General features: G+C 32.7%; 1 protein-coding gene across 1 annotated transcript in view; it reads left to right on the top strand.

The window, feature by feature from the left end:
- The window catches only part of LOC143244334 (prolyl endopeptidase-like), a 64,238-nt gene that overhangs the window by 36,755 nt on the left and 14,223 nt on the right, over window positions 1–13,260 (top strand). The window contains exons 12-15 of the mRNA XM_076488802.1: window positions 7,605–7,718; window positions 8,598–8,746; window positions 9,960–10,076; window positions 12,430–12,525. Of these exons, the coding sequence (XP_076344917.1) occupies window positions 7,605–7,718; window positions 8,598–8,746; window positions 9,960–10,076; window positions 12,430–12,525 (476 nt within the window). The remainder of the gene's footprint in view (window positions 1–7,604; window positions 7,719–8,597; window positions 8,747–9,959; window positions 10,077–12,429; window positions 12,526–13,260) is intronic.

Here is a 13,260-nt window from a genome sequence, read left to right on the forward strand (position 1 = left end):
TGTCTTTTTTAGACATTGTTTCTTAGGTATGTTATTTTCTTTTTCTCTCTCCTGTTTTGTACAATTCTTTTACCTTCTTTTCTTCATTCATTCCCTGCTTCCAGCTATTGTTGTACTTCCTTCTCCAGGTATTCAAGCTTATACTTTTTTGTCTCAGTTTTTCTTTGCTGTCATCTTGCCTCATCTACCTTACCTGGTTGACACATGTGCCTTGACTTATTGGTGGGCTAAATTCCCATTCTTGTACTCCCAAACTCTGTAGACTCTTCTTTAAACACGAGGTTCAGATTCTCTACTTTCTTTGTTAGATTTTTTTCAGGCCCAATTTTCACATCTTTATCTCACCCTTGTCACTCTTTTGCTTTATTTTTCTTCCATTAACCTTTTTTCTGTAGTAATTCACCATTCCCCTAGGGTAATTTCAGCAGATATTCTTTCTTTTATTTTTTCTACTTTGGCACACACATCTTTTTCAGACCTGTTGATGAAAGATGCTGTCAAACAGATTCCTCATCCTTCTCCAGGATTCCCTTCTGTTTATTTTCCCCAAGATAGTCAAGGATTAGCATCCAATTAGAGATAGTTTATGTCTCAGTCAATTTCATGACCTTCCTTAATTTACCATGGAGAGTTTTTTGCCTTAAGTCTTTGGAGGACAGAGATAGTCTTTTTTATGAATGTCTTCAAATTCTCATCTCCCTAGCATCCAGAATTTATCTTCATTTTGTTTATTGAAGTCAAGGTTTTTCAGGTTTGTGCTCTCTGTTTTGGCTTGGCATCAGCACCCTGTGTTTTTGTCGAGTAGGGTGTGTTTTCTCACTTGTCAAATTCATAGCTTAAGATTACTGGCTTGTTTTAGCTTTGTCCTAACAGGACTATGCAACCATACTAATCTATGATGATGAGAAAACCCACTTGTAGAGAAAAATATATATGTAAAAATGGCTGGTATGGGTAGAGAGAGTCGAAACATTGTTTGCTCCTCTACGTAGAGTTTTCTCTACCCATACCAGCCGTTTTTACGTATATATTATGCAACCATACTCTTTTCTTTGTTTAGGAGGCATTTTTTCTTGGTTCATTGTCCAACCTGGAAGAATATTCTTGCACACCCAGTCAATATTTGATTCAGTTGGATGTGTTTTTCAATTCTTGTATCAGCAGGGCTCAGCCTTCTTTACTTTGTTTTTAGCCATGATAATTTAATTTTCCTTGCTCTATTCTTTCCTTCTCTTACTGCATGGAAGGTTTTCTATCACTTTTGTGAGGATTTAGACTTTCATGCAACCCCTTTTTCTCTTAGGACTTGCTCCCATACATCTCAACAGTAGATTCTACATGGTCAAGAGAATCTCTTTTCCATCTTCCTCCTTCCCTCCACAACAGTTTTACCTGTTGACTTGACAGAATTTCTCATGTGAATCTTCAGTCCTGTGCAGATGCTTTCTTGGTACTGAGGGTCACTTATCTTAACTCCTTTGAAATTATGTGTCTATAGAACCTGGAGTAGATGACTCTTCATATTAAGTTCTTGAAACTCCTAGTGGTTTATAAGGTATTAGATTATTTCTTGTTTCACATCCATGAGCTCAAGATGGGGGTGCATTAAGTAACTGGTCCAACCTCTTCCTTTATGTGTACCTTCCCTCGTGTTCTCTTCAACATCTGTGACACTCCTTGTTGGGTCTTTCTAGTGGCATCATACTAGCTGACTCAGATGTGCTTTTCTCTGTTGAACCTTTCAACATCCTTCTCACTTCTTCCTCTTCTGCTTTATTCTTTTTCAGTCTTCTACTTCAATCTTCCAGCTTCACACGTGAGTTTTGTTTAGTCCCTTATGTGAAGTTTAGGACTCTCTTTGTATGTTGCCTTCATCTTTTCCCATTCTGTTTACTCCTCATCCATCATGATTTATATCAGCAAAAGAAGTGTATTTTTTTGCGTTTGGTTAGTATATTTTTCTTTTTGCCTTTCTCATCTCTCTGTTCCCCCATCTGTCTGAGTTCTTGTCTTGACTCGTGAACCAGGACTTGACTGTTGCTGAATTGTGGGTGGTGCTTTCTACTACTTTTTAGCATTTCTGTTTCCATTGGGCTTATTCTTCCTTGGTTATTCCCATGCTCTTCCATACCTTTTTAGGATCCTGCTCAGTTTTAAGTGTTGCTTGCTAGCTATACTTAAGCAAAACCTTCAAAATATAATGCCAACCTTACTCATTTATAAGATGAGGTTGTATACAAAACTGCTTAAATATCCTCATTGTGCTCATTGTTTTAAAGAAGTCCTGATCCAGATCGTATCTACTTTTGGATTATCATGAGTAAAGCAGACAGGGGATTCTTCCTTATCCTCCATACCAAATTTAACACCTAATACTAGTCTGCTTTTCAGAAAAGTTTTTTGTTGTTGTTTTTTTAGGTCACCTGTGGTACTACCAAATGATAATACACTCCTGGACTTTTCGAACAGTTTCATCCCTTTTTAGCCACATACCATTTCCCAGCTGCTTGGGTGTTGGACCATTAAGCCTGTCTCATGAATCTAGCCAATTCAGCTCAGTAAAGATTATGGTGGTGATGTTCTGACCATTTGGTAAGTTAACCATCTGACTGGTTTTATCCCATTTTACTGCTATCTGGATTTGAAGTGCCTGAGTGGTGATCTGGCATTGGATTATCACAGGACTAGCCAGCATAACTACTCACTCAGTTTCTGTTTGGATGTTACCTTCCCATTCTGTCTCCCTGGACTTGAGGTGAAGATGGTAGGGACCATCCTTCTACAATTGCTCAGAAGCTGAATTCCTAGTGCTGCCTGGTGAGCTAACTCCAATGCAGAACCAAACGTGCACTGTGGAAACCTGTTGGAAGCTGGGATTGTGCCTATTTATTCTGCTTATAATTGCAACACATCCTTCCTTAACTGACTAGGCTATGGCCTGGTAAAGAAGAAGTGTAGTCTTTTATGAGTATGTCCCTATTCTTTTGTAATATATAGATTTTCATGCCTCATGGGTTCCCTTTGAAGCTTTCCAAAAGGGTCTCATGTAGATAAAATTGTGTGCCAGTCCCTTATGGCTATATGTGAGTGTAGGTTACATATTGTGTCTGAAGTTAATACTTTCCAACTCTGAAAATGTACTTACGATAGATACTAACCTCGTGTCACATTTTTCACCCTTCTTCCCCACTTCAGGTGCATCTGATATTATTCCTAGTCTTGAAGTATTTACTGAATAATAAGTACAGAGAGAGTTAGCTTTGTTAGGAGGCTGTGTCACACTCCCGTTGGTGGAAGGTTTTTGCATCCTTATTTATATGCAAAAATGCAGCAATATCATGTAGAAACATGTATGTTTAGGTGGGAACATTTAGGTTTGTGATGAACAAAAAAACCTTGCATACAGAAGGCAGCATTAGATTGGGAAAGCTAAATGTAAGTGAAGGTGAATACCTATTAGAAAGGTGTTTTTAGTGTTAGAAAATGTTAACTTCTATGCTTACTCATACCTCAATGCACCCAATGTTTTTCTTCAGGATTGTTGATGATGTTAGAATCATCAGTTATGAGTTTCATACCATGTTCTGTTGCATTGTTAAAAACTTTACTCATCACAAACGTCTGAATAATCAAGAAAAATCTGTTATTAGTTTTCACTTTTTCATGGATTAGGCCAAAAGCTTGGGATATTAAAAAGGGTTCAGGCTCAATCAGCATAGCCAAGATGATGCCTTTTGTGACATTATAAAATAAAATGAACTTCTAAGCCAAAACATCACACACACTGGAGTTATCAACAGTTAGGTTGCCATTTCAAGCATCTTCTCTCTTTTCATCAGAGGATATCTGATGAAGAATGCAAAAGATACTGACTTCTCTTGGAAGTAGCACTTGCAAATTTTCATTCTATTTAAGGCATTTTCATTGTAAATTTCAGAAAATTTCAACATATCTTTGCAGAACAACAAATTGTTGTTTGAAGTATCAGCAGCAAATGTGGTATTTACATCCATTAAGGAGTGTAAGATAGTGCCTAGAACCTAGTTCTCCTCGTCAGCTTCTTCCCCATGTTGTGGTGATACAAAGACATTTAGCTGCTAAATGAGTGCGTCTTTTCACTTCATAAATGTTGAAAGCTATTCACGTTGTTTTGTGATGAATACCATCTCTGAGAAGGTAAATTCTGTCTGAAGTAGTTTTACCTAGAAGTATAAGATTAAGCTCCATACACTAGTATTAGTCAAATCTGGAAGCTTATTCTTCTTCTGTAACAACGTTTTTGTTGTGTTTTTTTTGTTTCAAGAGCCATGGACTTTGTGTTTTGAGAACACTACTAATCTGGGACAAAATCTTATAGTCTGCACTCTGATCCATCCTAAACAGCTCTAGTTATAATCTCGGCAAAGTGGTAATAACAAATCAGATAGAAAATTTATTCCAGGATCTTGGTTGCCCTCTTTGTGTGACACTACTGCAGGATGTGGGGTCATTTAGTTTCAGAATGTATAGTGTGTCCAAAACATCTACAACCATAGGTAATTTGCAGATTATCTTAATTTCAGATACATAACTATTATGATGCTGTAAAAGCATGATAAGGCCAAGTTAATCCTGTTGTATGGCAGAGAACGTTCCTACTGAAGTTAATACAAGTCATCCAGAGAAAAACAAAATTGTCGGTCTCAGTGCTGTTGGACATTTACTAGCTAAAGTTAAGGAAACTTTCATTGTGGATGATGCATCTTATGCAGTGTTTAAAGAGAATGGAAATACTGTCTCCAAACTTATATCAATTTACAAGGACAGCATATGAAACACATTCTTTAGAATTCAGTGAAGTTTCTGTGGTTCCAGACTTTTTTGGACAACGTGTAGAGAAGCTCATATCTCTACAGTGCCTGAGTTTCATCACTAGGATACTTGAGACTGGCTAAGTCAAGCAATATTTTGTTCCATGTATTTAGGAAGGTAAGAAACAAGGTGTGCTACCTGCTCAAAATAATTCATCTTCAGAGTCCAAAATGTTCTGTCAACCTGGTGTGGTAAATGTTTGTTTGCAAGATTTCTCTTTAATCCTTTAGTAACATTTTTAGCTATCTTTTGACTTTTTTTTTCTTCTATTTGTTGACTTGGTGATGATAATTTAAATTGCTGTGTCTACCATCCATCATGGCGGATATTTTAATGATGGCTCATATGATTATAAGTTCGTCATCTGAGAGTTTATGTTAGCAGCGACTGTCATCTCTTCAGTTTTCAGTATAAGCTTTGGAAGAGAGCTTTTGACTTAGTAAAGAATGCTGCATCCAGACTCAAAATTGTAATAGTCTTCATTCTGCATGCCAGATGTTTTGTTCTACTGTCTCCTAAGCAATTTGTGCTCTAACAACCTTGAGGTTTATCTTGTGGTATAGGAGAAGTTTAGTCAACAATAAATATATTACTTGCATATTTTGGTCTTTACAAATGAGGTATCTTCCAAGTTGTATCTCATCATATTGAACACATTTTTCTTTTGCTGCACATTTCATTTATCCAGTGGGGAACACTTTATGGGCTGGTATTCAGACTTCTCCCAATGCTTCTTTCTCATGTTCTTTACATGCTCAAGCAGCTTTCTTCTTGGAGTTTTCCCATACTTCATGACAGTTTTTAACAACATCTGGTGGATTATAAGGAGGAGAGGGTCGTTTTTTAACATTTTCTTGTCTCTTTATTTTACAGTGTTCCTTACATCTTACTTTCACTGGATCCCAATTTGTGGAGAGTGTTATCTCAGTTCAATTCCACACTAGCAACTAGTTTAATTATATTTGCTACTGATTGCTACAGGCTCTGTAGAAATGGTGTTCCATAGATGCATTGATGAGGGTGGAGAAAGTTGTAAATTATATATTACTAAAGGCACTTAAGTAGAATATAAAAGACTGGTTTATATTTATTTTTAATATTTTATGGATTATACCTAACTTTTATAACATTTTGGTGAATTTGATTTTTTTTTAAATTCCCATGCGATTGTGAAATGTGTTAATTATTTTTTTTGTTTCCTCATCACACACTTTCTAAATCCTCATGACTAATTGGTTCTAACTTGATGTATTTACTTTTCTTACTTGAAATTATATTAAGTTACTAATTGATTGCTAATGGAGACATACAAGACATTTGTGGTGAAATTCATATCTTTATTGTAAGAATACTTCTGTTGCTGCAGGATTTAGTGAATAATATAAAATAGTTTTCATTGTAGATGCTGAAATATATGAATCTACTTTTCTTAGGCCTAACATTAGTTACGCTCTCATTAAAGTATATCCTATATTCAATAAAGAGATAAATTAACACTGTGCATATTTTGTTTTAGCTCAGTTAGGGCTAAATTTACCATGCTTAATACTTTCAATAAATAGACTTATAATGTTATTCTATAACATTGTCAAACCAGACCCACATTTGTAAATAGCTTTATAAGTTTTTAATATGTTGATATACAAAATGTCTACGAAAAGTAGTTTACATCTATTAATATGAAGTTTATGACATTCACATTTTGATAAGATGTGCATGCATTTTCAGAATAAATGAAAACGGAATATTATTGTAATAGATACTTCGAATAATTTGATGCCCTTGTTGATTGCCAATTAAACTTTGCAAAAGCTTTTCTTTATGCATAAATGTTCTCAGTTTTATTGATGATGACTTGTTACTTGTAAATCCTAAGTTTATCGTTGTTTTTAACAGTTCTTAATATACAGTCTTCCATAATGTAAATAGACACTCTTGAAAATACTGTAATCTTCAATGATATTATATAAAAATATACTCAACTTAAAAGTGTAGGTTTAATTTGATAAAGACCATAAAATGCAAATTTCTATGCCACTAATAAAAGGATCCCAGGAATTAACTATATTTTTATGAGATCACATACTTTGACTCTTAATTAAATTAAAAAAAAAAGCCAGCTTATAGTAAATAGGGTGTTAGTACAGTTTTAGTTATGTTAAAAAACAACAGTTTTTGGGTGGCTCAAAATTAATAGAATGGAATTAATATGCAATGGAGAATGATCACTTGCAAAAGGCTTATATGTTCACCAAAACCAATAGAATAAATTCAACATGCAGTGAGGAAAGATGTGGAGAATGATCACTGTCATAAGGCTTTTATGTTCACCAAAACAAATATAATAAATTCAACATGCAGTGAGGGAGGATGTGGATAACATCGTCATCTGCAAGGTGTGTGGATGCACTTTGACAGACCCATATTTCAGATACTGTAAATGCAAAGAGCAACCATGTTTTGCATTAACTATTGCCTATAACAGATCTTTTTTATAATGATTGTAATGTTGCATCTTTTCTTTTTTTATTGAAGAAAATGCTATTTCTTTTCTAGTAAGTGTCAATTTATTTATTAGTAAGCTATGTACGTATACATATAGCGATAAAAGAAAATATTTAGCAGATTAAAGAGTCCTTGTCTTTTGCCAATAACAGACCTTTTTTTTTGTATGTGTAACTATAACTAGTGTGTTTTACAACATGTGAATTACATGTCTGCTCACTGACTGGTATTAAATGCTGTTTTTATAGGTTTTTCGTGAAATCAAACTCCCAGGATTTGATGCCTTTCTGTTTTCTACCAATCAAGTATTTTATCCTAGTAAGGATGGGACTAACATACCAATGTTTATTGTGCACAGAAAGGTAATTTTGTTGCAGTCTTGTCCCATAAATTGCACCAGTGTATGTATAAATCTATTTCAAAAGATGTAAAATAAGTTTCAGATATCATTAAAGTATTGTGTGGAAATTACAAAAGAAATTTAATGATATATGTTAAAAAAACACCCACATATGATGCCACTAATTTCCTTCTTCCTCTACGAGTAGCACCCTATTTCATGCACCATGTACAGACTACTCTCCACTTGTGCTTTATAAAAACTTTTTTAAAGCTTCATACTGGCAATTTTGTTAATTATCATGACAGAGCAAAATGAATGAATAAAATTGATAAATTTTACTTTGTTTAACTGAAAAGAGGGAAAATGTCTTACAGTGTGTGAATAGGTATAATAATAGTTTGCAAATGATGCATCTTAAAGCTTTCATCTGATGAATTTCAATTAGACATAAATAATGGTTAATATTTGCTGAAAAATTATAAGAATTATTCTAAGCACAGAAATGATTCTAAAATTTCTGATTGACTAATAAAAAAAAAGTTTCAGCTTATAAAATTTTCATTCTAATGCCAGCATAGATTAAATAATGTGTGAAATCTGTGACATGTGATAGTGATAGGATTTGACAATCTGAAATAGAAATATAAAAAAGAAAAATAAATTACCTAGATATTAGTGGGATATATGTGTTATGTATTTGTACAATCTCATAGTAGGCTAGTCTGAACTTTTTGCTAGTTCTCTGTATGCTCTGTGATAAGATTAAGGGGTTGTATGCTAAAATCTGGTGTTTGAATTTTTGCTGTGTAGACGTGTGGTTAATAACTGACTGAATCATTTATTATTCTGTAATTTGAGAACTTTTAGCAGTAATATTTACAAATAAAATATATTGCAGGATGTTGTGTTAGATGGTAGCAACCCTTGCTTGTTGTATGGATATGGTGGGTTTAACATCAGCATCAAACCAAGCTTTAGTGTGTCACGCCTCCTGTTCATGCAACACCTTGGAGGAATCTTGACTGTAGCAAACATTCGAGGGGGAGGGTAAGTAGTAGTGTGACTGGTAAAAAATATTCATGTTGTTATCTATGAGGTGGAATAAGGTTGATTAAATCTTTATTTAATTTCTATAGTGCATACTGGTGAATAGAAGACCTTAATACTGGTACTAAATGACCTTATAACACCAAAATGTTTTTCAATTAGACACTCAGTGTTTCACTTTACAGCTTCTTCAGGAGTGTTCACTAAAAAATAAACCAAAAATTCAATGAGATTAAATCTTGATGCATTTTAACTACAAATACTACAAGTATTGAATTGATAGAAGCAAGTTTTAATATATAAGTTGTAGCTGCATGTCCCATAAAAAATTGGTGAGGCCATGGCCTGACTGGCCTTACTGCTTCTTATGGTCCTGTCATACTTGTATCTAACTTTTATATTAACCTCAAAATGACCACCAGATCGTTGTTTAGATCTTGTTAAAATTAGGTGTTTAATTGTGTATTGCTTGCCAGGTTTTGACTGGAGATAATAAGTTGACATTTGTATTTATTGTGTTGTTAATTTTCAGATACTTTACTCTTGGGTTTATTGGAAAAGCTCTCAAGAAATGTTAACTACAGCTGATGTTTTAATCCATGAAAGAAGTAATGGGTTTATAGCCATTATTTGAAACTAATGAGGTCAAAGACATGTTAACAACAACAACATATATCAAACAGCTGAATTGAGACTGCTCTTAAAAATAATTTGAAATACCTTTTAAAATCTTTCCTTATTAGTATTTAACAAGATAAGTTAGTTTTTTGAGATTTGTTATTGAATGAATCTTTATAGTTATTTTCTAGTTTATTTTAAATTTAATTTCTAGATTTTATTATCTTCTTAAGACGTGTAGTTCCTTTACTTCTAGTAAATAGTAATTTAAAGTATGATTTGAAATTTAATTAAACATGTATACAAACAGGAAAGTGTTTCATGCTACTTGTTTATTATAACATGGATACTCACCACGAACATATGAATTTTGTTGCTATAAAAATGACATATTTTAATGTCTCATAGATTTCATTATACACTTATTCTTTGAGAATTGCAAATCCTTGTATTCTTTTATTTATTTAAAAAAATGTTTAGATAAACCTGTTCAGTAACTGCTGTTGTGAAGGGTAAAGTGAAATGAAATACAAAAGTGAAAATAGATTTCTTTAAATTGTATCTCTAGTTTTTATCTTTCATTTTTTTAATTTAGAGAATATGGAAAAACCTGGCATGATGGAGGAAAGGTGCTTAACAAACAAATTGTTTTTGATGATTTTCAAGCTGGAGCAGAGTATCTGATTAAAAACAAATACACCAATAGTAAAAAGTAAGTAAAAACATTTGTACTTAGAATGACATCTACTTAATTGAAAGTGAAATGTTAGGTTTAAATCAATACTCAAGTAAAGGAATTTTAGGATTTTAGATGAAGGATTTTTATTATAAATTGAAGAATCTTGGTTGTATCAGAGAAATATTTATATACAATTTGGTATAAAAGATTAAAAGTAATAAAACCATATGTCACTATTACTGAGATTCATATGATACTCATTAAATACAAGTTTTGTATTTAAAAAAAAACATTCTAATTACAGAGGTTAATCATACTTTATAAGAGTAATTTGCATATTAAATGTAGTAGTGTTTTGCTACAGGTGAAAGCCATAAAAGCAGTGTCAAATAAGCAAACTTATTTGGTTTATGGACAATTCCCAGTTGCTCAGTAATGGAATATTGCTAGGTAGACTATTTGAAGAGGGAATATTTTCAGAAGATTAAATTAGAAATTAAAATCAACTAGTTTTTTTGCAAAATTAAAAACAAAAAATTAACTAACAGTTAGATCAAGCTGTGTACTTAAGAGTCAAAATGAAAATCAACCAACAATTAGTATAGCCAATTAACAAATTGGCTATACTAATCATGTATGTATGGATAGTTTGTATACTTAAGAGTCCAAATGAAAACCACCAATAATTAGTGTTGTCAATTAAAGATAGTTTTGTTCCTTCTCTACTAATATCAGTACTACATAGTTTTCAAACATTGTATAAATGTGTGTTACAGGATGTAACCACTCTGTATTCTTCAGTATGTTCTTAAGTTTTATCCTTTACACTGAAATTTAGAAAATACTGTGCATTCACTTCCTGATAAAATCTTTGTTTAGTGTGATATTTCTGTTAACCCAAGACATTTGATTAACCAAGTGAGGTTCCAGTAAAAATAAATATTTTTGCAAAATTTCATCAGTTTTTATTGTGCACTGACTTTTTTGTTTATAATTTGTAATTAAAAAAAGTTAATGTTAACCGTATTTCATATTAGACACACAAAATCATAATTTAAAAGGCCAGTAACAGGATAAACTTAATATCAGAATTGGTCTGATGGACTAAGTATTAACAATCAGTAAGTGTTGTTGAGAGCTACACACTCGACCTATTCTTAAACCTTGTACAGTGTTAAGATAACCTTAATTATTAATAAACATTACATATTGCATTGCTTTGCACTCTAACTTGTTGAAATTCTTATGTAAACTTATAAACAGGAATTTGTATTTAATCAAGATGAGTGTAATTCATCCCAAGTATTAATTACATTGTTATTGTTCCATCATTAAAGTTTGTCAGCAACAAACAGTACATCATACTTAACTTAAAGAACAGCTGACATTAAATGCCATGTCATGTTAGATGTTTTATTTATTTTTTCATGAGTTAACTCTCATACTACTTAAAATAATTAAGTATGATTTAATATTTCTATGTTACAGTGTGCTATATCATAACTGAACAGTAATCCAACTGTTTTAGGCTTTTTCAAATTTGGGAATTTGTATTATGTTTGACCAGAAGGAGACTTGAGAGGCTTGGCTGTAATTTCCCCCAAAAGTTTTGGAACAATTGATCAATATAAGATGACACTTAGACTAACATAGACTGTTAGATTATTATTTGTTTGAGTTTGTTAGTCATTTCAATATCAAAATATTAAGTGGTGTTCTAGCTGAAGTGATAAAATATACGCCTTACATTCTGTTAAAAAAAAACAAAAAAGGTGTGAAAATGTAGCAAGTAAAAGTATTGTATTAGTGTCTTCTATGAACTTGTGCCTATCAGCACAGCCTGTAATGGCCAGATGGTTAGAGTGCCTGATTCACAGTCAAAGGGTTGTGAGTGTGAATCTCCATCCCACCAAATGAACTGATCTTTTTTATCCAATGGGGTGTTATAATGTGACAGCCAATTCCACTGGTAGATGATAAAAGAGTAGCCCAAGAGTTGGTGATAGGCAATTATGACTGACTTCCTTCCTTCTCGTCTTTCACTTCTAAATTAGGGACAACTTGCAAAGATAGATACTGTGTGGCTCTGCACAAAATTCAAACCAAACCAGTCAACAAACATTAATTAAGCTAATTTATAGAATATGTATTCAAAGAAATAAACACTTTTGTTATATTTAAGGAGACTGTACTATGCATTTCCTCTTTTCATCTTATGATTCAAAAGATTCCTTTTAACAGTAATGACTTTTGAAAAAACTAGTGTGAAATGCTCAAATCAGTATATTTATTGTGTCAAAATTTTTTACAAAAAACTTGCATTATACAAATAAATATGTTGCTTTTTAAGTTAAATTATAGTTAATCTACTTATATTAATGTGTAGGTTGATTATTAATGGAGGTTCAAATGGAGGATTATTGGTAGGGGCCTGTACAAATCAGTGTCCTGACCTGTTTGGTTGTGTTATATGTCAAGTTGGGTAAGTGTTTTCACTCTTTTTATACATGTACAGTACTGTGCAAAAAGTGTTAAGACAAAGTCAAGAATTTAGATTGTTGTTTAGCTCATGCTTGAGATTCATGGCAGCCTTCCTTCTGTCCTAAAAGCTGCATAAACTAAGATGCTTAACATCAGTATCATTTAGTTTAGGTGTTCTTTCTCTTCTTTTTGTATTTTCAGATTTATCCATCTTGGTCTCATGTGGAGTATTTCAAGTCTGCAACAATTTGTTGGAGAATCCACCTTACACCTTTTATAGCTTTTATATTAACTATGCTCTACTGATAATTCTATGCACTTTTTGGGTAACACAACAACAAAACTTAATATATAGTGTTAAACACTGTTCTTATTAAGGTTTGTTTGTGGAATTCTATTGAATTGATTTATTCTGACATATGTGATCAGTATATTTATTCAAATAGAACCCTAATGATGTACTTTTGGTACAAATATATGGTAATTCTAAAGAATAAGTATTCTCACCCTGGATCATTCAGTTGGCAACAGGAATTAGTGAAGTATTACCACAGTGTTGAAATTTACATTCTATAATGGCGTGGAAGAATTAGCCCCATAAAATGGAAAGAATGGCAAAATATTATTTTGTCCCAACACTTTTGCCCAGTACTGTAGCTGTAAAACAGTATTTCTGCTGTCTTTAATTATAGAAAAAGTGTTAGTTTCAAGCACATGTTTTTCAGAAGAAGTAATC

Source organism: Tachypleus tridentatus, chromosome 2, assembly GCF_004210375.1.
Source record: "Tachypleus tridentatus isolate NWPU-2018 chromosome 2, ASM421037v1, whole genome shotgun sequence".
NCBI lineage: Eukaryota > Metazoa > Arthropoda > Merostomata > Xiphosura > Limulidae > Tachypleus > Tachypleus tridentatus.